This window comes from Brachionichthys hirsutus, unplaced genomic scaffold, assembly GCF_040956055.1.
Source record: "Brachionichthys hirsutus isolate HB-005 unplaced genomic scaffold, CSIRO-AGI_Bhir_v1 contig_647, whole genome shotgun sequence".
Lineage (NCBI taxonomy): Eukaryota > Metazoa > Chordata > Actinopteri > Lophiiformes > Brachionichthyidae > Brachionichthys > Brachionichthys hirsutus.
Genome location: NW_027180359.1, coordinates 94,914 through 120,863, shown reverse-complemented (window position 1 = coordinate 120,863; position 25,950 = coordinate 94,914). Strand labels below are relative to the sequence as shown.

At 41.0% G+C, this 25,950-nt stretch overlaps 1 protein-coding gene across 1 annotated transcript in view; it reads left to right on the top strand.

Moving 5' to 3' along the window:
* The window catches only part of LOC137914013 (protein unc-13 homolog B-like), a 47,304-nt gene extending 21,941 nt beyond the window's left edge, over nucleotides 1-25,363 (top strand). Inside the window, exons 9-41 of the mRNA XM_068757631.1 lie at nucleotides 3,516-3,812; nucleotides 3,922-4,012; nucleotides 10,390-10,436; nucleotides 10,515-10,593; nucleotides 10,830-10,835; nucleotides 11,358-11,432; nucleotides 11,557-11,776; nucleotides 11,860-12,087; nucleotides 12,198-12,339; nucleotides 12,442-12,611; nucleotides 14,177-14,292; nucleotides 14,644-14,807; nucleotides 15,181-15,331; nucleotides 15,541-15,609; nucleotides 15,899-15,988; nucleotides 16,177-16,314; nucleotides 16,451-16,581; nucleotides 16,704-16,789; nucleotides 17,185-17,311; nucleotides 17,805-17,901; nucleotides 18,094-18,237; nucleotides 18,479-18,556; nucleotides 18,863-18,940; nucleotides 22,361-22,449; nucleotides 22,538-22,684; nucleotides 22,937-23,060; nucleotides 23,169-23,222; nucleotides 23,313-23,390; nucleotides 23,562-23,709; nucleotides 23,891-23,947; nucleotides 24,163-24,255; nucleotides 24,365-24,524; nucleotides 24,947-25,363. Of these exons, the coding sequence (XP_068613732.1) occupies nucleotides 3,516-3,812; nucleotides 3,922-4,012; nucleotides 10,390-10,436; nucleotides 10,515-10,593; nucleotides 10,830-10,835; nucleotides 11,358-11,432; nucleotides 11,557-11,776; nucleotides 11,860-12,087; nucleotides 12,198-12,339; nucleotides 12,442-12,611; nucleotides 14,177-14,292; nucleotides 14,644-14,807; nucleotides 15,181-15,331; nucleotides 15,541-15,609; nucleotides 15,899-15,988; nucleotides 16,177-16,314; nucleotides 16,451-16,581; nucleotides 16,704-16,789; nucleotides 17,185-17,311; nucleotides 17,805-17,901; nucleotides 18,094-18,237; nucleotides 18,479-18,556; nucleotides 18,863-18,940; nucleotides 22,361-22,449; nucleotides 22,538-22,684; nucleotides 22,937-23,060; nucleotides 23,169-23,222; nucleotides 23,313-23,390; nucleotides 23,562-23,709; nucleotides 23,891-23,947; nucleotides 24,163-24,255; nucleotides 24,365-24,524; nucleotides 24,947-25,232 (4,060 nt within the window). The 3' untranslated portion in view covers nucleotides 25,233-25,363. The remainder of the gene's footprint in view (nucleotides 1-3,515; nucleotides 3,813-3,921; nucleotides 4,013-10,389; nucleotides 10,437-10,514; nucleotides 10,594-10,829; nucleotides 10,836-11,357; nucleotides 11,433-11,556; nucleotides 11,777-11,859; nucleotides 12,088-12,197; nucleotides 12,340-12,441; nucleotides 12,612-14,176; nucleotides 14,293-14,643; nucleotides 14,808-15,180; nucleotides 15,332-15,540; nucleotides 15,610-15,898; nucleotides 15,989-16,176; nucleotides 16,315-16,450; nucleotides 16,582-16,703; nucleotides 16,790-17,184; nucleotides 17,312-17,804; nucleotides 17,902-18,093; nucleotides 18,238-18,478; nucleotides 18,557-18,862; nucleotides 18,941-22,360; nucleotides 22,450-22,537; nucleotides 22,685-22,936; nucleotides 23,061-23,168; nucleotides 23,223-23,312; nucleotides 23,391-23,561; nucleotides 23,710-23,890; nucleotides 23,948-24,162; nucleotides 24,256-24,364; nucleotides 24,525-24,946) is intronic.
* The last annotated feature ends 587 nt before the right edge of the window (nucleotides 25,364-25,950 follow it).

The window sequence follows — 25,950 nt, the reverse complement described above, 5'->3', positions numbered from 1 at the left end:
CAGAAAGTTCAGCAAAAAGTTTGCTATCATTATTTTCTGGGCCCAGCACTGCAGGCTCTTCACCTACAGGGCCTGAACCTGGATCATCTGGCCCCAAGGATACACCAGTCAAAGGTATCTTCTCTGTATTTAGAGGTTCTGCTCCTCAGTCCTCTTCACAACCAGAAAGTTCTCTCTTGGGGGCAATATTTGGTGGTTCTTTGCACCAACCAACAACCCCTCAAACAGGTGGATCATTAATAAGTGGTTTATTAACAGGGACATCTCCCCAGAGTGCTGGACCGCAGACTGGAGGCTCCCTTTTGAATGGGGTTTTTGGAAATTCTGGCACGCCATCAACAGGGTCTGACACTAGTGGGTCACTCCATGAAAAAATTGGTGAAACCTTGGAACAAATTTCAACATCCTCTAATGGTAGCTCTACCTCAGTAGAAATCTTTGGGCAATCCGCTCAAACAGCCACTGATCAGACTGGTGGTATTTTCCTCAAAGCTTCTGCTCCTAATGGGACGACCGACAAAACATTACTTTCAATGATTGGAGAATCTGTTCTGCCTGAAACATCTACTTCATCAGCTGCTCAAAAATCTAAAGAAGACAACAACTTTTCCACGACATGTCCTACTGATACTATTTCAGGTCTAACTCCTCTACCAAAACCCAGTGATGACAGTAAAACTGTTACGGCTCTAGACACTTCTGAAAATTCTGTAACTGATGCTGCTGCCAGGACCAAAGAGGAAATATTACAGCGAACTACAATTTTTTCTCTTGGGACAAGCCAACCTAAAGCAATTGTCAGTGTCACTGAAAATATGAATTGCCAATGTATAGAGTCTTGTCAAGCACAACAGCCTGAGAGACCAGAGCTTAAAAGTGGTCATGACAATCAAGACACAATACCACCTCAAGTAAATGAGGAAACACCAGCCACTCAATCTGCTAGGGTTGCAGTTCAGGAACAGCATAAGCCTCCAGGGCTAGAGAAAACTACTGGTGACTCATCAGCAGATAAAGTTGCAACCCTTATGTCCTCCTTTTTCAAACCAGCAGTTGTACCCACTCAAGGTCCTCAGCAACAACAGAAGAGTACAATTTTTGGACTGGGTGGGACAACACCCCAAGTTGCTACTGGTCAGTCTGAATCTGCTCTGTTAGGACGTATTTTTAATGGTTCAAAAACAGACATAGGACCTCCAAAAACAGGGGTATCATTACTGGGAGGTTTATTTGATGGTTCTGCATCTCAGTCCAATACTCAAACGTCTGCCTGCACAACTGGAGGGTCCATATTAGATGGAATATTTGGAGGGGGGTCAGCAGCAACGGCACAGCCCGGTGGTTCTTTATTTGGTGGATTTTTTAGGGGAGTTACTGCTCAGAGTGTGGGACCAAAAACATCAGTACTTGGGGGTATCGGTGGATCTTTATTTGGTGGTATTGGAGAACCACCTAAGTCATCTGAACCAATTCCAGTAGAGCCCAAGCCGACACCTGACACTTCTCCACAGCCGCCACAAAGTGAGAATGAACGAGTAACACCTAAAATATCTGCAGCTGTCACTGAGATTAACACGTATACACTTGCTGACGCGACCCCAATATTTGACATTCAAGAACAATCGAACAGTCTAACAAGTGGTAGTGCCTCAAATTCTGAGGCACTTTGTCCAGAAGCCACTAATGTCACAGGTGCTTCAAGCACTGCATCTGACCTAACATATAAGATAGAAAATACTCAAAATGAACTGAGTATTGATGGATTGATGATAAATGAAAAATCTTTGATCATTAAAGGAGCCCCTGAGAGAAAACAAAGTGACAAATTTGTCCCTCTTGATTCCCAAGAAGTAAATATGAATATGCCCTCAGTTAATCAGTTGCCCCATAATTCTGAGCCACCTCAAGCTAAGTCTCTTTTTGGTTTTATATCAACACAGAGTGATGCAGGAAAATCTCTGGGATCTCTATTTTCACCAATATCTTCTGGTGGTCTATCAATGCCTCAAACAGAGGGAAGCAGCAGTTTGTTCTCAGGGTTAAAAACGCTTTCTGGAGCTCTGTTTCAAGAGGAAAACCCTGTCCCAGGTAAACAAGTGCCTTCCACGACTTCAATATTTGGGACAAAATTAAGTTTTCCTTGGCAACCGGAGTCACCCAAGCCACGATCTGTCCCAGTTATAACATCTCAACCTCAAACTATCAAGATACGAATTGAGAAAACGCCCACTTTGCAAAGAGTCCCAGCTTCTGATGCTCAAAAAATGGAATCGGTACATTTCACAGATGAAATCACGAATACACAGATCTGCATCTCCTGCCCCGAAGTAGATCCTTCAGCATCCCTGACCCTGGAGGAGAAAGATAGACTTGTAGAAACATACCCCTCTGCAGGTCGAACCGCTGGAGTGCAGCTGGACAACCAGACTAAGAAGGATCTAATGAATGCGAAAAGGCCAGTAGAAGCAAAATAAATGGCAACCCCTCCTCACCATTTATAATGCATTTTACATCGCTAAAAATGTTTTATTCTCTGTCCAGATCTACAGTTCATTTGTCGTCAATAGTTTAATGTAGTGTTTTAGCTTGAGTGTGTGTGTGTAGATGTGTATGTAGATATATACAGTATATATTTTACATCTGTCTATTTGTGCTTATTCTTATTTCACGTTTTGCTTCTTGGATCATCCATGTTGTGTTTCATGTCAACATAATTCCAAAACAAAACTTACATGCTGTCCAAATCATGTGCAAGTGAATGTACCTGACATTATTTTATTATAAAAAAATAACTATTTACAGTAACATGTATAAGTGTCCGTCCGTACTAAATAATATCAGTTTTGTTTTGGAATGGAATTATGTTATCATAATATAGTTTGTGCGTTGTGTATTATTTTTATAAGTAATTTTTTGCCCTTATATTCATATAAATCAAATTATCAAAAATGTTTCATCCAAGAACTTTTCAAACGTAACTCATATTCATTCTTAAAGTAAAAATATATTTTTTGGGACATAACACTTTATAAAGGATAACAATTAAAACATAAATATCAGCTCTTACTATATTTAATTGTAATCCATCCATAAACCTTGCATTTGCATTGCCTGCCTAACTATTTTTCACCATATATATTCCTTCTGATGGCCAAATGAAAGTACTTCATAGTACTTCTTATGTGTACAATTCCTGTTTGAAAATCTCCTTTGTTGAAAAGCATGGATAAGGACATGCTGTCCCTTAAATGTAGTCTTTGCATTTTTGTAATTTTACAACATGCAACAGCTTCTCTTCAACGTTGGGTATTCTGGGCCTGGTGAGATATGTGTAGCTGTGCCAGTTTAAAATTTAGAGGTAATATTCGTTAAAGTAAAAAATTGTTAAATGGCATCAATTTGTGTTGTACCTCATACAACAACATTCAGTTGCGATTTTCAGTAGAAATAGTTGTTTTCTAAGAACAAAAAAATATTTTGACAATAATTTATTTATTTCTCTCTCCCCATTGTAGTCCAGTGGATAGTAGTCGATTTGGGTCATCAGGAAACCTGAGCCAGGCCAGCTCCCAGCTCAGTGAGACTGGACAAGAGAGCACTGGAGGGTCGGAATTGGAGGAGTCCTTTCACACCTACCATAATACTGGCTTTCACCCCTCCACCACTGGCCGACCACGTACCAATGGATGCCATCTCACAAATGGACACTCTACTGTCCTCTCTAGTGAGAAGCAGATACATAGGCTGTCCCTTGAAGTGGGACAGAGCCTGAAAAATAACACTGTGACAGAGAGAGGGACTAAACTCCTGAGGTATGTTTTTTAGATTTTGATCATTTCATTTTTTCAAATAAGGAAGGTCAAAGTAACAGATTTTTTTCATGTAATTTGGCTGTTCTGCTCTTAAATTCACATAACCCAGGTTCCATGATGACGGGCCACCACTACCCTTTTCCCCATCCAGAGTTCGTTGGTTGAAGGCTATTAATAAAGTCAGGGTTGAACTCAGGGAGGTAGGTTGAGTTGCACTCCATGTCTTTTACCAATATATGATCTCTGAGTGTCTGACCTTCTCACACTCTTCTTTTGTACCATCATGGAGAACAGGGATTCCCTTGGATTATGCAATTTAACAAAAATAATAAATACAATTAAATGTTTAATGGTTAAGCTTTACAATGTATTTTTTATTTTATTTTTTGCTTATACCTTTAAACACTTTAATGGTGTAAATGTGTTGCGCAAATTTAGTTTAAATTGCATTCTTCATCCTCATTAGAGATATTACTTTTGTAGGAGGTGTGTGAACATAATAAAGGTTTCCTCGGGGTGCGAGGCAAAGAAAAGGTTGGGAACCCCAGATCTAGAGACACCATGCATACGCTATATGTAGAGTATAATAAGATTTACTTTAAATTATTTGACATTGGTTGAATTTAATCTCTTTCGTTGTTTAAAATCAATACTAAAATGTATTGCAATAATATTATAACTTGCAGTCATTACTTTTTACACCAAATGTGTTATCCTGTTTATCCTGTATCCAATGCGGTTTTGAGATTCGCTGTGAAAGGTTGATGCTAACAGCAACAGTGGAATTACATGGATTCCTGTCTCATCAAAGGCACCCCAATACTTCACATAGTTAGAAAATAACACTCCACAGTTGTTATTATTATTTTATTTTTTTATGGCACACAGGTAATTACTTACTCATACAGGACCTTGCTTGGCTCCATTATAATGATTATAGAGGCTCACATGGGATGGTTAAGATGATTGAGATGATTAAATAATAGAATGGAATAGCACTTTATTGTCACTACACACGGTGATGCAATGAAATTAAGCAGGCTCTGCACAGTGCAAAAAACAGTAAAGGTGCAAAAGTACAGTACAAAGTACAGATCAAGTATGAAGTTATTGTGGTAAACACACAGCGTTTAGAATAATTATTACATGTGAAATACTTTAATGAAAGGAAGCCTGTGGTACTGATATTATTTCAACAAGAAATATCACAAACATCCTCAACTGGAAGCTGGGGGCCGGGGGGGGAAGTCTTGCAGCCTCCAATAGTCTTTGTGCCTGGAATGCATTGCTATAGGACAGAAAGCGTGTGCAGAGAACACACACAATATGGTGGGAGGGAAGTAGGGACGGCTATTGAAAGGAGAATGAACTGCTGCGTGTTGTATTCTACCACAGTCACGCTTTTGCTGTTCAAGTGGTACAAAGGATGGACTCTGTCAGTTAAAGAAGGTCTGCTCTGTTAATTTAGGTAGAGCAAGAGTTCTATTATACAGAGGATACATTTTGAAGAAGACATTACCTCACCCTCAAACAGGTTTAGTAGATCTTGCAAAATTATATCTAGTGGTTATTTATTTTGGTTTTTTCTAGTTTTTTCTATAAGGTAAGAAAAGCATCTCCATCTTGGTCCGTTTATGCACTGCCTCCCCACTTTTGTCAACTTTTATGTAAATCTGCATGTTAATATAAACTTATGTTTAAGTAATGTACGTATAAATACCATTATGTCATATATGTATGCTTTGACAGAGGTTACTGTTACTTTGGGCTCTCAGTATTTGAGTTTACTAGTTTTTTTTTTTATGGCAACTTTGAGACTTGAAAATCAAGTTATATATTATTTTATTTTATTCCAAGCCACAGATGTTGCTTGAGGATATGACTGGTCTAAATAACTAAATATTTGATTGTCTGTGAAAAGAGCCGTTGGCACTCAGAATTGCAGTACTGTATAGATAAATCATAATTATAAGCATTATTACAAGTGTTAGTAGAATTATGTGTCGCAGTAGTATTATCTAGTATTGAGATTACTTCGTGTTTTTCAGCATCAAATGTATTTAAACCAGATATCCCTCTTTATGCAAATATATTTAGATTATTTTTGTATTTAACCTCAGAAATTATATAATATAAGATATAATAATCTACAGCTACAATTTCATTTTTGAGTAAGAGAACTCTTCTTTTTTTTTACCCACCAAACCATTATCAGTCGAGCATTCATTTTCAGAACACAACCACTCATTAGAGGCCTCCAGTGTAAGAGAAGATTATTTATGGAAATGCACTTTCCAAAACAAATCAAAATGCCCAGTCCCATTCGACTCCACAGCAGTTATCTGTGTCACATTCAACACTCCTGTTAGTGCATGCACGACAAGCACAGGGTCAAAGCTAGCAAACTCACGCAGCTGGTCTGGGAGTGAAAGAATGGCATGCCCACAGAGGAAAGAATTGACCTGTCTTAATTACCTAGCTGCCTTTCCGAAGCATCCTAATTGCTGAGCTCTATGCATCTGCATGCTGCTCAATCTGAAACATGTTACTTTGAGAGGAGCTCAGATGAAGCAACACTTGCTGCACTATTTCAGTACTTTAGTCTCTCGCAATGACCGTAAATATCAGAGAGGTTGCATCTGTGCTTAAATGTGTTGTCTTGCAATTTCAGTGTCAAGGCATTTTTCTTTCTTAACTATCTTATCTGTTGACCTCAAAATAGAATTCAAGATGGAACGTAAATAAGATGAATGAAATTATTTATTTGCTTCAACGTGTTTTCATTCCAGTTCCATGAATGATTCATTTAAAATGGGAAATGGGAGTGGTAGGATTGAAATAATGCATCCCTTCTTTGCAAGCATGATTTTATCGCAGCTCTATTAGCTACCTGTAAATGAGGGCGCAGTTACCAACTACTCAGTAAGTGAATGTTGGAACTACAAATTCAGATAAGTGCATTTGAGTGACTTTTTTACTCCTTTGTGAATAACTTAATGTTTTCTTTTGTCAGTAGTTGTGCAGGCGCAAGTTTAAAATGCTTGCCTATGCTTACTCTACACTGAAGAGGAGTCACTGATGTGGTGAATTTGTCAATGTGGGGAAACAATTGATCCAGAGTGCTGCTTGTTAGGGATGCTACCTACAGGACATCTCCGTGGACACGATGAACCTGACAAAACAGAGGAACTTCCTCTCTCACCCAAAATGGGAGCCCTGTGGCAGAAGAGACCAGAAAATCCTAAAATGGAGCAAACTTTGTGTGGGAGCCTGCAGAAATGCTTGCATGCGCCAGAGGATAACTCTCTTCATGAAGGTGCATCATTGGGCACAAAAGCTGATTTCACCCCATCTGAGGAAATCAGCAGTTGTGATTGCCAGGATGGCGTCGGACTTGTGACGGAAACTGTTCCCGGGCTCATGGAAAGGATCAGAAATGAGGAAGAGGGGACTTTAAAGGATGATGATGCCGAGCAAAATTCTAGTAACATGGTGGAGAATATCCTGAAGGAACTGAAAGGCATCAACAAGATTCAGGAGGAAATTTCAGACCTAAGACAGTATTTGACATCAGTGCGAGGTTCGGTGGATGAAGTATCTTGTTGCGTTGATGCAGTTCTCAGTGAAATAGGTGATCTTTACTCTGGGGCCACAGCTGCAACTAATCATAGCCCTGTCTCTCAAACGCCCCCCAACAGGCGAGGAAGCTTGGGGAGGCAGAATGCCGTAACCTCTCCACATTCACAGCCATCTGAAAAATCACACAAACAGTGGAACGTTGACAGAGTCACACTCAAGTCAGACCAGCAAACCAAACAAGAGGAGCTGGAGCAGACCTCAGACATGCATGTGATAGGTACCGGAAATCCTGAACCCTGCTACCTGGAGCTTCATCATAGCCATGGCTATCAAAGCACCAGCTCTTTGTCATCATACCAGAGTTCCAACTGTCCAGACACTGGTGACACAGAATATGACAGATGGACCTCTGGTGACACTCAGCTTGGTGTAGGTGCAGAAATAGGTTGGAGTGAGGAAGATGTCTGCTCTTGTACAAACAGTGCAGAAGAGCTAAAAGGTCATCTTCGTGCTTGGGATAGATGCACCACGGGTGAGACACAAAGCGCTACACCGGGTCATTCGTCACACACCAGCTCTGAACATCTGTCACTGCTCTTTGGAAATTATTACAGCTCTCCTTCAAGTTCTTCTAGAGTGATGGACTCAAGGTCCCCAAGACTTGAAACTGAGGAAGAAATCTTGGAGTGTGACTGTTCCGCAAACTGTCCGTATTCACGTAGTTCAGGTTACCACGCAATGGATTTGTGCACAAATGAATTTGTTAATGGACCTTCCAGGAGTGCCAGTTGCTCCACAGTGCGGTTGACAGACTGGGATGATGGCTACCTGGAGCCGCACTCCCGATGCGAGGACCGTTCTTCATCTGGTGACACTCTTGATCTTGGATCTGCTGATAGTTTGGACAAGGAGTGGACAGAACACAGCATCTCCAGAGATGACGCGGGGGAGTCTTCTTCACATGAGTCATCTGAAGTAGGGTTTGATGGCACCAAGGTCCCCTATAAAGGTTTTGATGTAATGACTTTTAGCAAAGCTGTACTCACTTTCACGTCTGCTTTAAAAGGAGCGCTGAATACTTTGGAAGGATCCAAACCTGAAGATGCAAAAGATGAAAATTGTTCTGAATTAGCTCTCCCCCCCATCAGACAGGCCAGTGGGCAAGAGGAGAGTGGTTCAGAGCATGCAGAGGAAGAAGTTAGTCTCGCAAAAAATCACAGTCAATTTGTCTCTCCAGAGGTAATTAGTCAGGTTTTTGTCTCCATTGATTGCATTGAAACAAATGAGAACATTCCTTGCTCTCTTCAAGAACCTTCCCATGAAGTAGTCCTTCCGTCCTGCGCCACATCTGAGTGTCACTCTGCCGTGACTTTGCAGGAAAAGAAAGACCCTCCAACAGAAGAAGAACTGTCCAACATCGGCTTAACACCAGACTCTTCTCCAGTAAAACAGGGTGAGAGTCCACTGGGCAGCGTGCTCAGTGCAGATGAGGTACGTCTAAGTCCAATTAAGGAAAACCAAATCCTTAACTGCATAAATCAAGGAAAACCGATTGATGCCAGTCATAGGGAGCGTATCGCTAATTTCCAGCGCATTCTAAGGGAAAAGAGGCAAACCCATCATAGACTGTCCAAATCTGCTCAAGGGTCCCAGGGTTCCAGTGGATCTCAAGGGTCTCAGGGATCCCAGTCTCAAGACGAGTTCATCCCAGGTATATTTAATGATACTTGGTTTGATTGTAATCACTGCCATCACTGAATTAACCTTCACGCGTTCAATGATCTTATCAACTTTGTGTATTGGGATTAAATCTTCATACCTTTTTTACCAATGCTGTTTATAAACACTTGTTGATTTCAGAGTCAAATAATTCTACATTTTTACAATTTGTTTTCCTTTTCTTTGCAGAGTTTTGGAGAGAAGATTATCAGGTTACTCAGATAACATTAGGTCCATATGTTTTATTTTATTTTTTCCATGATTGTCTTTGTCAAACGACGTGCTTGGATGCAGTCCGACGTCCCATTCACTGCACAAATGATATGGAGTATCATTTGTGCAGATGTGCTATTTGTATTTCCAACTTCACCTTGCAGTATTGAGAAAACAGTTTTGGATGTATTGCAGTTCTACAGTGTCTTATTTATTTATTTTTGTCTGACTGACCACGCAAGTTCAGGATTCACCTGTTTTTACACACATTGCTCACTGTGTTACAACCATTCATACATTTACTTAAACTCTGTATTCTATATGTTCAGAATGAATCTATTTTTATTTATTCAAACCATGATTTGTTGTTTCCAATTGGAACTTCAGCCATCTGAGAGACAGATTTGACAGCACAGAAAAGTAGAAAAACACATTCTTGTGTAAATATGCAGCATCGTGGTCATAATTTTAGTGATTTTGTGAAATCACTTGTAAATATTAATCTACTACATCTGAACTAATTTAAACACGTTTTCCCAGCGTTACAGTCCGTGAAATAGAATGTGGCTGTGGCTCAGTTGGTACGGCGGGTTGTCCAGGTCAGCGGTTCGAATCCCAGCTCTGACTGTCCACAGGTCAAGGTGTCCATAAGCAAGACACTGAACCCTTAAATTGCTCCCAGTGGGCCTGGCAGCATCTTGCATGGCAGCAGTCGCCCGCTGGAGTGTGAATGAGTGCATGAGTGTGTGAATGGGTGAATATTAGAGCGCCTTGGGCACCACAAAGATGTAAAAAGTGCAGTCCATTTACCATTTTACCATCTTTGTGTTCTGTGGTTCTGTATCTCCATAATATTGGTCTGCTGCTGCATTTCAAATACTGCATTTTCCAATTAAAGATTTTGTCAACCTTTTTTTCTTTTATCATTTGTTTTGAAAGCATGATCCTTTTTTACTTTGCATGTTTTATAATATCAGAAAGGAGGAACACAAGCAACGGCCTCCCTCTTAAAATCTACAACTATGTGCCAGTTTATTTCAAGCCTAATTTCTTTGAAATCTCTTAGGGTCGAGATGATGAACTCAATGCTAGACAGGCCCTTCTCAAACCAGTGTAAGTCACGTATGTCACTTTTTAAAATTTTGGAAATTAATTTGTACATGTTTAATAGTATTTATTGTTGTTTCGTAGTGGTGGATCTAGTCTTTATGGGATTGACAGCATGCCAGACCTTCGTAAAAAGAAGCCCATTGCCTTGGTCAGCGATGTGGTCAGTACTACATCATTTGTCATCCTGTTTGTCTTGTTTTGTCTTTGTTGCCACGTGTCTTTCCTTACCGAGGGTACCACATGTGATGTTATTTTACCTTTGAGCAGAATATGAGATGATTATCAAGAAATGGAGGAAAAAAATGAAATAAGTCTTCTGATTTCTCTCTCCCTCCTCTCTTTAACCCAAAACTATTCCACACAACTCTCTTGAATGCGTTCACTCTCCTTGATCAGGCTATGGTAAGTTAATAGATCCCAGCTGCCACTCCCTTCTCTACTTGAGTGCAAAATATCAAGTGGGAGCCACATGTTTGTAGTGTGTTGATCCCTTCATCACAAAACCTGTTTTAGACAAATTAAAACGTGCATGTAAGTTCTTGGTCATGGGAAGCTTTTCTTCTTATTTGATAGCAAACAACAAATCAATCACATCATTTCCCTTTTCAATTTTTTGGTTTGAATTTGCTGGTTTGACTGTTGGGATTACCGTTTTGATGCGGGTTTAACGACCTGTTTAGTGACCTCTGATCTTCTCTAGTTGCTAATAGTCTCTTAAAACAAGTAAAACTCACATGGGTTTGTTTTCTTTTGATTTGGTAAGCACTAACCTTACTCACCACCCTCAATGCCAACTTGGCCACCTTTTTAACAATACTGACCATCACTGTCACAGTAACATTTTCAGGTGAGCTGGGTTTTGGGTTGTTGCAAGTTTTCTAAATGCTAACTTTGACAATTCGTCTTCCTTCACTTGCTGTTCAGTCCCTCGTCCAAGCCAGGAAGGCGAGGATTGCGTCTGTCATGGCTGCACGATCCTCAATTAAGGATGAGGAGCTGGTGAGTATGACACCTTAAATGTCCCATCTCATTTTAAAACTTAATGCTCGTATGTTATTCAGTGTCTCAAGAAGGTGCAATCATAATGTAATCGGGAGCAATCCCCCCCCCCTCCCCCTCTCAGAAAACCCATGTGTACAAAAAGACCCTGCAGGCTCTCATCTATCCCATATCCTGCACTACACCACATAACTTTGAGGTGTGGACTGCCACTACGCCCACATACTGCTATGAGTGTGAGGGGCTGCTATGGGGAATTGCCCGCCAAGGCATGCGTTGCTCTGAATGTGGGGTCAAATGCCATGAAAAGTGCCAAGAGCTGCTGAACGCTGACTGTCTCCAACGTAAGTGCTGCCCAGAAAACATTTAAAATTCCCATGAGATCTATTTTTAATCTGTATAATTTCTAAAAAAAAAAAAAATGTAGGAGCCGCGGAAAAAAGTTCTAAGCATGGTGCTGAGGACCGGACTCAAAATATTATCATGGCCATGAAGGACAGGATGAAGATTAGGGAACGGAACAAACCAGAGATCTTTGAACTTATCAGGGACGTGTATGTCATTAGTAAAGCCATCCACGCACAGCAGATGAAGACTATTAAGCAGAATGTACTGGATGGCACCTCAAAGTGGTCAGCCAAGATCACCATCACGGGTATCCCACTCATCAAATCGGACCTCGGTCCTCAAAATTAATTCACCGTGTGATTGCTGTTAATGGTAATGCTAATTCCTTATTTCTTCATTTCTCCATCATCACAATAGTTGTTTGTGCCCAAGGACTTCAGGCAAAGGACAAAACGGGATCCAGCGACCCGTATGTCACCGTTCAGGTGGGCAAGACCAAGAAGAGAACCAAGACCATTTATGGCAATCTCAATCCTGTTTGGGAGGAGAAGTACCACTTGTAAGTCACCGCAATGTATTGATTATTAAATATGCATTTCTTGTGTGCAGTTCTTGGGTATTCTTTTGTTTGTAACCCTTTGATTTCATTTATCTTTGTTAGCGAGTGCCACAACTCTTCAGACCGAATTAAAGTGCGTGTGTGGGATGAGGACGATGACATCAAGTCGAGGGTGAAACAACGCCTAAAGAGGGAATCTGATGATTTCCTTGGCCAGAGTATAATTGAAGTTCGAACATTGAGCGGAGAAATGGATGTCTGGTACAACTTGGGTCAGTATGCGGTCTCATTTTTAAATACATTTTCTTCAGGATCCATAAATAATTTATTTATCTATTTTTCTATCATAATGTTTAGCCTGCATGCAATGTAAAACAGTTACGAACTCATCTCGAAAAATGTAACTATCATGGAAAAGTGAAAAAAAAATACAGATAAAAGATATCTTAAAATATTACAATATTGCAGTATAAATACAATGTTCTCAGTCAAATTCAGTACACACTGCTGTAATTATGGGGGGCAGACTTGCTGACTTGACAGTTGTTTCCCAAGGAGGGGAAGCCACAAATCACTGCTGATTGGGCTGGCTGTCCACTAAGTGCTATATCAAAACGTATCCATGAAATGTTGACTGGAAGGACAAATTGTGGTAGGATAAGTTGCCAAGCAACAGGGATGACTCCAGCCTTGAGAGGCGTGTTAAGCAAAGCCGATTCAATACCATAGACGTGCTTCACAAGGAGTGGACTGAGGCTAGATTCAGAACGTAAAGGGCCACCAGCTCATAGCGTCTCCAAGGAATGGACTAAAAGTGTCATATTCGTAGTGTGAAAGCCACAACATCAGACGTAACTTACCCTGGCTAAGGAAAAGGAGAACTGGACCATTGCTCAGTGTCCAAAGTCCTGAGCACATTTTAGCATTGGAAATAAAGAGTCTGAAGGAAGAGTGGAGAGGCACAGAATCCAAGCTGCCTGCGTTCCAGTGTGCAGTGTCCACAGTCGGTGATGTTTGGGGTCCATGTCGTCTCCTGGTGTTGGCCCACTGTGTTTTATTAAGTCCAAAGTCAACACAGCCGTCTAACAGGGGATTTGAGAGCCGTTCTTGCTTCTGTCTGCTGATAACCTTTAGGGAAATGATGATTTTGACAGCCACCTCGTGTTTTTAATCCGTACATCCACTCCACTGTCCATCCTTAGAATTAAGTTGATGGATTGACCCTTCGTAGACGTTATGTCATACTGCTTCTACATTATTCAAATGCTGACTTCACCCTGCCAGCAATAATTCTTTTGCAATGAAAATGAAGGTGCCTATAAATCCGCTGTTTCATTTAAACTAGGAGACGCGTGTTATCCCTCTGGAATACACAGCAGCGTTGTTATTGCGTCACCTGGAATTCAAAGGAAATGTAATGATCGTACAAAATTTGCTGCTATTTTCCCTCCTTCTGTGTGCTCCCTTTTTCCCCTGTGATGTGTGATTATCAAGTAGCAGCGCTCCAGTCGGAAATCGACCAATCTGGCAACATGTACAAATTGCCTGTAATGATGTGCCTGTCAGGGCAAATAGCAGGGGTGAGCCACTAAAGCGCCCCAACCCCGGAGAAGCTCCAACTCAAGTGTGTTTGGTGATCAGGCACTGATCCGCACAGCCCACTGTCATCGTCTCCTTCGCAATCAGCTGGAAGACTTCTATTAGTGTTGCCGGCAAAGCGCTGCCATTGAAATTGTGTAGTAATGCTGCCATGTTAATAGCCTCTAATCTAATGTGTGTCCTTGTCACAGCTCTGGTTCTGGAGCTGAATTCTGTGTGTATTTTTGTTTAATTACAGAAAAGAGGACTGACAAATCAGCTGTGTCAGGTGCCATTCGTCTTCAAATCAATGTGGAGATAAAGGGAGAAGAGAAAGTTGCTCCATATCATGTGCAGTATACATCTTTGCATGAGGTATTTAATTCTTGTTGAGAAAAAATAAAATATAAAACTGAACCTAAATATCCCCAGATTATTTTGTTTGTTTTGTGGCTGTCATTAAAGTCACAACCACATGACATACTTTAAGTAATTTGGATTAGTAACATCATGAAAGGTTGCTGTCAATTAAAAATGTTTTACTTGCATTGCTTTTTTTAACCTGTAAAAATCCTTCCCATTCCCATATAATACTTTGGATTTTACGGAAGCTTGAACGAACCAAATGCTGGAATAGCTTGATGCAGATTAATTAAAAAGATCTAAACTTTGGAAAAACTCGATCCAAATCAATTTACAAGTTAAAATATTTCTTCTCCACGACAGAACCTGTTCCACCACTTTACCGATGTTCTCGGTCAAGGTGTCGTGAAAATTCCTGAAACTCGTGGAGATGACGGGTGGAAAGTCTACTTTGAAGATGTGGCCCAGGAAATTGTGGATGAGTTTGCCATGCGTTATGGGATTGAGTCGATCTACCAGGCCATGACGTGAGTCTGAAATATTGCAGTGGACATTACAACTCTTTGTCCTGCTGCCTGTCTGTGTGTTTGTCAACTCTTCAATGGGTTTCAAATTGATTTATCTACTGTATGTGAACTGTCCTGCTCCGTGCTAAGACCAGTTAGCTCTCCCATGGGACTAATTGGGAGAATTATCTCCCATTTAGTTTCCCTTCAGACTAAATGTGTCAGCAACCTGTTGGGCAGATGAGATTACCTTATATTATAGGGATAATTGGGTGAAAACAAAACTCCAGAGATGACACCGGCGGTGCGAACAAGGGCACAGCAATGAAGGAAACCTCTCTGTGAGTGCAGGAATCGCTTCTTCATCAAGCTTTCCATGGTCTTCTCTTTGCAGCCACTTTGCCTGTTTGTCAACCAAGTACATGTGTCCTGGGGTTCCTGCAGTGATGAGCACCCTGCTGGCCAACATCAATGCCTTCTACGCCCACACAACAGCCTCCACCAATGTGTCCGCCTCTGACCGCTTTGCTGCCTCCAATTTTGGGGTTTGTATTAGTGTGTATGCGGCGCGCGCACAGACACACACACACACACGTGCGTCTTGCAATGTTGTATTTGTCTCTCTCCTGAGTCACACATGCACACATACAACATGTCCTCCATGCATTCTTGTGTATGTAGCTTTGTCCTTCCAATTAAAATGAATGTCAATGTATGGGCTCATTTCTTCTTTTTTCTGTTACTCACTACACAGAAAGAACGCTTTGTCAAGCTTTTAGACCAGCTACACAACTCCTTACGCATTGACCTCTCAACCTACCGGGTAAGATTTTGACAGCCCTAATTTAATTTAGGGCGACTAATGACTAATTATATTCTTCTCAAAATATATTGCGATGCATCAACTTTGAAATTATGTTTTAATAGTGCCATAATTTTATTTTATTTATCTATTGCATAAATAAAACATCTCATATTTGTTATTATATAAATATAATATTGATATAAGCTAAGCTGTTGAAACCACTTATGCTTATTGAAGAGCTTTATGCTTGTAAAGTAAGATTGAGTTGCATAAATGAAAACTGATTCAACCTCTTTCTGCTCTGCAGAACCATTTCCCTGCCAGCAGCAAAGATCGCCTGCAGGATTTAAAGTCCACTGTGGACCTGCTGACCAGCATCACCTTCTTCAGGATGAAGGTTTTGTAGATTGTAAAATTAAACCATATGGTTATCAACTGATTTTTCCAGTGCTTAAATTTTACATTGAATGGTCATGAAATCCAAGCTAAATGATCTCATTTATGTCACTTGCAAGTAAAGACTGATGGATTGGATGCCGTTGCAGTCTTTGAGAATCGGCGTTGCTATCTCCATCTGGTGTTCAGGTCCAGGAGCTACAGTCCCCCCCTAGAGCCAGTCAAGTGGTGAGGGACTGTGTGAAGGCCTGTCTCAACTCGACATACGATTACATCTTCAATAACTGCCAAGAGCTGTACAGCAGGCAGTACCAGCCTATTGACACGGTGCGTCTCATAGTAATTATCCCACCCATGCAAAACTCACAAGCCTGACCGCCAGGCATGGCAATGACTCCATGTCTAATAAAGCAGAATCCAATAAACTCAATCAAGTTTATGACTGTGTTGTGTTCTAATGCAGAACAAGGAGGAGCTCCCTCTGGACGAGCAGGGTCCGAGTATCAAGAACTTGGACTTCTGGCCCAAACTCATCATGCTCATTGTTTCCATCATTGAGGAGGATAGGAACTCCTACACATCTGTGCTCAACCAGTTAGTGTCACTTTTCCCCTCGCCCATTTCTGCTGATTCTTAGTGCGATCAGATTTTTTATCAGATGTCTTTTTTCGGAGGCGTTAATGTGGGTACTTTAAACACCCTCATCTCTCTTTAAGATTCCCTCAAGAAATGAATGTTGGGAAGGTGTCAGCAGAGGTCATGTGGACCTTGTTTGCACAGGATATGAAGTACGCTTTAGAGGGTAAGTCCCACTCAGAAAGCCATCATAATTCTAGGTTGCATTGTTGCTTCAGTGACAAACTATATTATTTGTCAGTTTTAACGCTTTCATAAAAAGAATATATGTTTTTGGTTTCAAATTGTTTACTATAGTTTAATCTATTATGACATTTTCTGTCAAAACGTAATAAAAAATAATGTCTTATTGTGGAATAAATACTGCACAATTTTGATGTATACATGATAAACTGCTGCCTAGTTCCTAGGTGTATCCTTTGGACCATAACATAGACTCCTTTATAGTATTATTCTGACATTTGAAAATTGTACATAACGTACTTAATGTTTTGATTTGATTATTTCTCCCGCTTTGGTGCTCAATGACTTTTATTACCGGTAACTTTCCTGTGTCTGCAGAACATGAGAAGCATAGACTGTGTAAGAGCACCGACTACATGAACCTGCACTTTAAAGTTAAGTGGCTCAACAATGAATACGTCAAGGAGCTGCCGAACTTTAAGGGCGTCGTTCCTGACTACCCGTCGTAAGTGGCTCCAGATCGGTCGCCTGTATTTATGTTAACTGTTAACTGTTCGATGCTCTTTCTGAAACCTGCAATGATGCCACGTGTTCATTGAGGGTAATGCCTGGACACAAAGCCGCCTCCAAGGGAAGATTTCACATCATATGACAGCCTGTCAGCCAATCACAGCTATTCAGTGTGTTTCAGAGCTGCTAGGTTGAGTTAACTTCACTTTTTAAGCGTGCCTTGTCTCAGAAGCTGGAGGAAGCCGATGATGATAATGGATCATATCGAGGAAGAGTATCAACCCGGTGCTCTGCCTCAAAAACTGTACTCGCCGCTTGTCCAGTTTTACAAACATACATATTCACGGAGATAGAGTGTGGCAATGGCAGACTTAATCATTATTTTTAGAGCCACTTAGTCAAGGGCTTGAGTGTCATGCATGCTTTTTTGGAAAAAGTAAAAAAATATATTACATAATCTTTTTGAACGTATTTTGTTTTCCATGCAGATGGTTTCTCCAATTTGTGCTGAAGTGGTTGGATGAGAATGAGGATGTATCTATGGAGTTTATGCACGGAGCCCTAGAGAGAGACAAAAAAGATGGAGTGAGTTGACCTTAGCAAAGGAGGTTGTGTTATCAATAGAAGTTCCAATTCTAATTCATTCATGCCCACGTTGACATACACTATCAGCACCTTTTGTGCTTCAGAAAGTAACTTGACACACGATAAAGAATATTGGTTGTAATAAAGTACTGTTTTGTTTGTTTTCCCCGTGTCCACCCAACAATGTCTCAGTTCCAGCAGACATCCGAGCACGCCCTGTTCTCCTGCTCCGTGGTGGACGTCTTCACCCAGCTCAACCAGAGTTTTGAGATCATCAAGAAGCTAGAATGTCCTGACCCAAACGTTATGGCTCATTACAGCCGCCGCTTCTCCAAGGTTAAGCCTACTTCACTGGATGTTTAAACTCTAAACCTGCGCTCGAGAGCATGTTGTAGAAGGATTTGACGAAGAAAACTGTTGTTTTGGGGTTTGCGTTAGGGGACATTTGGGAATATTTGTAATACTGCAGTTAGAAGAGGTTATCATTTAAACATACTCCAAAATAAATTTGTAACATAATTCAAACCTATTGAAGTGTTTGTGACAACATTTTAAAGGTATTTCTTCATATTTGCAGACTATTGCCAAAGTCCTTCTGCAGTACAGTGCCATTCTGACCAAGAATTTCCCTGTCTATATTGACAAAGAGAAGATTGTAAGTTTGAACACTACATAAAAATACATATTTTTCTGACCCCTTATTTTATTCTTTATAATCAATAACAGCTGGATTTATTGATTGATTGATTGATTCCGCTGTACAACCACCATAGCATAGCATCATTATTCAGGCAAATTTGGGGGATTGTTAGGATAAATTGACAGACCCGCTGATGTGTCCATCATTACATTAATGTCTCCTGAAATCCAGTTTTACATTAGTTATGTAACAATGTATACTGTCTTGGGAAGATAATTTGCACAGTTGTCATGGCAATCACTTTTATATTTCCTCATACAGCCATGTGTCCTGATGAATAACGTGCAGCAATTAAGAATCCAGCTGGAGAAGATGTTTGAGTCCATGGGAGCCAAACAAGTAAGTCTCCAGACTTGGATTAGAAGACATTTTAATGTGCTGCGTTTCATACTGGATAGACAGATGATGTCTGGTGTGGTTGCTGCTAGTGTTTTAATAGATGAAATTAACACAACTAAGTATTTTACTGGACAATGCTGCAGTTGTATTTGTTTGGCTCATTTTTCAGATTGCAACAGAGGAAGCATGGGTATGTCCGGTCCACTAGTGGTAGTTTAGCCCATGTGAAGTAGATTGGCAGTGGTGGGTTAGCAGTAGTGCTGCTCATAGTCAGTGTTTACCTGACTCCATCAGGAGGGCGGCTCTGCCACTCCGATAAAGATGAAGAAGGGACACCATGTCCGATGCAGGGAAATTAAGACATGTGATCTGGAGTTTAATCGAAATATGAAGCCATCCAGATCCTTCGAGTTTGTCTTACAAGTCGAATCTGAGCGTACCCATACGCACAGGATTTCATTTATTTATTTGCCTCTAAATATGTTCGTCTTGTACTGACCTTTAATTGAAGCTGGTTTTATTCAAATATGTAATTTAGTAAATTTGTTTAACCCTCACCCTCCATTCCCTCGGGGCTTCACTCACTGAATCTTGCCCAACACCGTTCAGGACATTTCAAAACTGGCTGCTGTCTGCTGTTCATTGATGTTACAGTCAGGTCATTAGATGTGTGTGATGGGATGCTGAACCATAAATCAGCAACAATTGAGATTACACATGAAGCAAACTTATTGAAGGTCGTGTCCTCTGTGTTGGTGCTGGTGGAGTAGTTCTAGTCATGAGTATCACTAGCTTCTCCTCTCTCTTTTGAATCCTGACAATGCTGTTTCTGTTAGTGCTTTAGAGTATTGATTTCTGTTAGCAGCAGAGTTTTTAGTCATGCTTACTGAGTTGTAGGATTGCAGACATTAAATCAGCGTGTTTACTTTGCAATTAAAGCAAAATAAAGAAGTGTTGGGGGAGGAGGAGGCGAGAGTGGAGGAGGTAGGTTTCCATCCTGACCTGGGCTGAAAGAGACATTTGTCTATATGAAAGTACTTCTGTCAGTTTTTTAATCAGTTGGATGGGGATGCAGTACACCATTATATTGATTATGTCCCCTCTTACTCTGCCTTTAACAGCAGCCTGTAACTGAGGATGTAAAAGGAAAGGCTGTGGTGAGTTCAGTCAAAAGTAGCAGATTAGATTGATGAGTTATTGCTTGAACAGACTCTCAAACATTAAAGTGTATTAATGGTTCTCTTCTATAGACCTTAATAGTCATTTGAAATATTTCAGGCACACAGATGGCACTGTTACATTTTGTGTAGATGGGCAGCTCTTCTGTTTTTGGTTTTATTCCTACACAATGGGACTTAGATCATAAGGCCAGAAGTCGGGTGAAAAATAATAAGGTGGAAAATTATTTTGAGACCAAATTTTACATGCAATAGTTAATAATGGACTCTATCTTCTTTACCAATTGCAATACTCTTTGGGTGATTTGAACCTGGTTTGGAGAATTTCTCTTTGAAAGGAGTTTAACAAGACCTTGTCGTTGTTCACCAGATAAAAAAGGCGTATATTGTCTTCCACTTGCTTTTCCTGCTTTATCATCAGAAAGTTACTTTTGCCTCTCCTGTTGGATAATTTTAAACATTTTAATGAATTATTTGCTTTGTATTTTTGGATTCTTTTTTTTGGGGCGGGAGGGGGGGGGGCTTTACCATAATGTCAGTCATCCATCCAGTAGTCCTGTAGTGGATCATTTAAACAAGGGTTAGCTGTATTGCAGTTGATGTGGCTCACAAGCATTAGCGCTCTAGTTTTGCTGCAGCATCTTTGAGCTGCAAACCCTCTGTAGCCTTAACCAAGTAAAGTATGTATCTTTGGAGTGAATGAATCACTATGTTTGTTTGTTTTTAATCTCTTTTCTAGCACAACAATAGAATACTAGCATGGCAGGCAAGTTGACTGCATATGCATGCATGCCTTTTAATGCATACATGCATTAAAATAATTTCCCAGGTCTGGGATAAATAACAATATTTCTGTTCTATACTATTAAATTAAAATAGCAGCACTGCAAATATCTTAACGTGACATACTTTGTTGAGCATGGTTGTGATATTTGCATAAACTTTGATATTTTGTGTTTTCACTGTCCAACTTAGTCTGAGGAGAGTGAGGAGGAGGAAGTAGGGGAAGAATTGGAGAAACCTGAGGTTGAGGTTTGTTTGATTGGTTTTATTCATTCTTGCCTGTCGTTTTTTCCCGCTCTCGGCGACAGAGAAACTCCGTCCTACTAGAATAAGTCCTCCCCGTGGAGTTGCTGTTGTGCCGTGTTTATCGTCATCTGTGGTGATTTCCACTTTAAGATTTCACCTCCTGTCGGAGCCTTCTTCCATGACCTTTCTTTAAAAGTGATCCCTCATTAATCCCTGGTTAATCCTCAGATTCAGGTTGTAATCATCCTCTTTGTTGGAGATTCTGGTTTTGTCTGGTTGTATAATCATAGATACTTGAGTGTAGTTTCAACAAAACAGGATAAAATAAATCAACAACGTGTATTCATTTATTTTATTTTTCTCTGAATGAATCTAAAAACATCTCCACTACCTCAAGTTGGATGCACCGGCCGAAAAGGTAGGTTCCACCCATCAATCCAGTAGTCGAAGTTTCCCATCATCCATTCCCAGCTGCTCTTTTCTCCCCTGAAACCTCCATGAATCAAAGGCCTGTTGGATCATTGACATAATGAGCCACACCACAACCTCATCCATCAGGCTTACCGGCCCTGCATCCATGAATTACTTAGGTGATACCACAGTATGTGGGATACTTCCCTACTCATTCCCTTGCTCCGTGCTTTGGAAGCTCCTCATTGGGCACAAAGCTCTTGCACTATTTAACCTTTCTATTCTTCAATGTTTTCCCTTTGAAAGTTGGAGACTTCTGGTGAAAAGGTGGGTTTGTTCTTCTGTAAATACGTTCGATTTAACTTTGTCTCGACACAAATAAAATAGCATTTCAGAAAATACTGTCATGGTGTTTATGATGGACGTCTTTCTACTCTAGGAGTATGTGATCTGACGTTTATTTCACACAGCGTCCAGATTATATGGAATAGGGAGGTACAATACAAACATTGTTCATTGGCACTCAACATGGCATAATATAAACTAAGACGAAAGTTATTGAAGTTTCTATAGCTTAATTATTGCTTCCATTTGTATCTTGTGGTTTTCATGACTTAGTGCTGCATAATTAACTTCGACTGTTGATAGGTGAACCAAAAACTAGAAATTGAATTGAAGGTCTGCTGTCTCTTCACTGTTTGCCCTCCTTCTAATTATACTCCCCGCTCTGCAAAGTACTTTTGACTTCTAATATTAAAAAATGTACTCAATCAAATGTTGATGCCCTCTGTAATTTCTGCAGATGGACCCTGAGGCCAGTGGCTTATTGAACGATCTGCAGGCGAAGCTGAATAGTGTGCTGGACGAGCTCAGCAGCACATTTGGGAACAGGTAGCCCGATCCCGATCAATGAAAAGACAAGCGTTTACAGTTAAAGCAGTACCTGCACATGTGTGCTTATTGACCGTTGTCTTTCCAGTTTTCTCAGCCGCATTAATGATTGCATGCGACAGATGGCGGCCCTGCTGTACCAGATCAAAGGGCCGCTCAATGACAGCAATAAGAACCAGGTGGAGGCCGACTCAGACAACATGCTGCGGCCACTCATGGATTTCCTAGATGGAAAGTGGGTCAATTTACTAACATTTAGGCCTACATTTAATGATATTGCCAGATCTTCAGCCAATTTGTCAGGCAACCGCTTCATTAAATTCCAGTCTGTTTGTTTCCCTTTCTTCTGTGTCCATTGGTGTTGAACTTTACTTAGAATTTTAGAATTAAAAATGCTTTCCAACATTTTTTTTTGAAAGTGAACCCAGACCAGTACTATCCATGATATGTGCCTCAGCTTGTACGTACATGTGATTGTGTTTCACAGACTGACGCTGTTTGCCACCGTGTGTGAAAAGACGGTTTTAAAGCGAGTGCTCAAGGAGCTGTGGAGGATCGTAATGAGCAGCCTGGAGAAGACGATCGTCCTGCCACAGGGCAACGATACGCTTGTAAGCTCAACATTCAGCATCACCTGCTTAATGCTTGAGCATCCGCTGCTCATTGTTTTTACTTCTTAGTGCAGAAGTGATACTGCCCCCCCCCCCTTTTTTTTTCAGGGTGCACAGATTCTCTCAGCTGCAAAAGAACTGGGACAATTCTCCAAACTCAAGGTGTCGTAATGTCTTCATGTATTTATGCATCGCCACGTCGAATTCTTGGTACTTTTCAATTTAGCAATGACTCTTTCCTTGTCGCTGCAGGACCACATGGCTGGGGAGGCTAAAAGCCTGTCTCCCAGGCAGTGTGCTGTAATGGATGTGGCACTGGACACGATCAAGGTAAGTTTAGAGCCTGTTTATTTTTTTTTCTATGGTTTCAAATTAATAGAATGCTGCATTCAACATTAATTTGAATTGCTGAGCTGTGATTGTGGAGAACTTCCACATCGATCTGATTTTAGTATTGAACTGATTTTTCACATCCTGTCTCTCGACCTGTTCCCTTTGCAGCAATACTTTTATGCTGGAGGCAACGGGCTGAAGAAGGCGTTTCTGGAGAAGAGTCCTGAGCTGTCCTCACTCCGCCACGCGCTTTCCCTCTATACTCAGACAACGGACATACTCATCAAGACCTTCGTGACCACCCAACATGCACAAGGTAGCTCAAAGCAGTGAAGAAAACATGTCCCATCGTGGACCAGCAGAGGGTGCTAAGGCTCTTCAACACTCCTCCAGATTGTTCTCCAGCATTTTGTGTATTATTTAGTGTTTGGAATGTTTTCATTTGCTGACATGTTATTGCTGTCTTCTTTTTATCTCCTGTGCTGCCTCTGTGCCAGTGCACAATGGAAAGGGTATTAGGTTAACTCCCAATGAAAAAACACAGCCCAGCAGGGGTAGGTTTCATTGATTTGGCAGGCCTTCTCTCCCTCCTTGTGTAATTCCTTTTTTTTGTTGCCTGCCCCACTAAGGTGGGGTAGTTCCAACCTTTACCCTAACCTCTGAAGTCTATACCCCCTTTCTCATACTGACACTGTATTAGGGCCTTTCTTTTTGTCTTTGTTGGTGCAACTTTAAGCTCACCTTCGTGCCTGACTGTATTTCGCACTAGGTTCAGGTGTTCCCAAGCCAATAGGTGAGGTATCAGTCCAGATCGAGCTGCACACTCATCCTGGGAATGGGGAGAGAAAAGTGTCCATCAAAGGTCTGTTTGAACTCTCAGAACATACTGCTAATTATGCAGTATGTACTCGTATTTGTATCTGTTTACATCCTCCTCATTCTCTGGTGTGTGTCCACTCTGACACATTAAGTTGTGGGAGCCAGTGATTTAAAGTGGCAGACGTCAGGCATGTTCCGACCCTTCGTGGAGACCTCCATGATCGGGCCTCACCTCAGCGACAAGAAACGCAAATTCCAGACCAAGTCCAAGAACAACAGCTGGTCCCCCAAGTTCAACGAGAACTTCCACTTGTAAGTACTGCAGCCGATTTCTAGGTCTAGTTTTGCTTGTCGTGCGAATTGACATTCGTCTCGGATGACGGTTTCTATGGCATCATTTTAAAAAGCTGTTTAATATTTTTACATAAAGGTTTATGTTTCTGGAGAAGTGTAATTTGATATAATGGGAATTGTATGGGTTTTTTAATGTTATTTTAGTATTGAGTGATAAAAAAAAAATCACTTTTTCTCAAATAATCAGTTAAAAAGAATTGAATGTCTTTTTTTTCATTCATAGACTAAAAGAATGAAGACTATAAGAATTTTTTTTTACAGTGTAAATGATAAAGTAATTGCTTCTACTTAAATTTAGACCGTCTGCAGTGCGTTGTGGTTGAGTGTTTATTCCCTAAGCTGCTGCTGACTGGAAGCGCAAACGTCTTTGCTCTCTCCAGTGTCCTCGGAAAGCAGGATGGCTTCGAGTGCTACGAGCTGCAGTTGTGCGTCAAAGACTACTGTTTCGGCCGCGCCGACAGAGTGGTCGGCTTGGCTGTTATACAGCTAAGGGACATCACGGGAAGGGGCAATTGCGCATGCTGGTGCCCACTGGGCCAGCGCATCCATATGGATGACACTGGCCGCACCGCCGTGCGGATCCTGTCCCAGCGCTCCAATGACGACGTGGCCAAGGAGTTTGTGAGGCTGAAGTCAGAGACTCGTTCGGCCGAGGAGGGAAGATGAGGGATGCTCGACAGCGAGGCAAAAAAAATAAACCATGTGTCCAAATCTCAGAATAAGAGAATGATCTCATGTGGCAGCCCGTCAGAAAGCATCAAATAATTTTTACACAAATTGTAAATCTTCGATACGCCTTGGCTGCTGTGGACTGTGATCTTGCTATGAGCCACATTCACACTGTTGGACAAAAACTTCATGTTATTCAAACGGTCATAATATTTACTGAGCTCTGTCACAAAGAACCACATAGGCCCGGCAATGCGTACTTAGCATCTATTCACTTATATTTGTACCCCACTCGTCATCAGATCACCAGGTGTAGCCTCAGGGGAACAGGATGCCAGCCATCACTACAGGCCCCTACCGCACCTCCTCCAGTGTTATCGTGCAATCACCCCACTTAAACCCATCTGATGGTGTAATCGATGCCTTACACACTGCAACATATGAGATGTCTTCTGAATGCCCTGTTCTGTGTCTCCTCTGTGATGGTTTGAGTAAATGAGAAAATAACGTGTGGTCTATCTCAAGGAGGGGTCTTTGTTTTGACGAACGAATGAACAGAAGCTCGTGTTTTTAGCATCCATCAGATGATTAAATGTGCCTTGCCATTGTAAGTTCCCATTGCTGTTTCTCCAGTAAAGGCAGCAGTGATGTAATCAATCAGCAAGCGATGAAATGATAGGATTGAAATCAAAACCTCATGAGAAATGAGTATGAA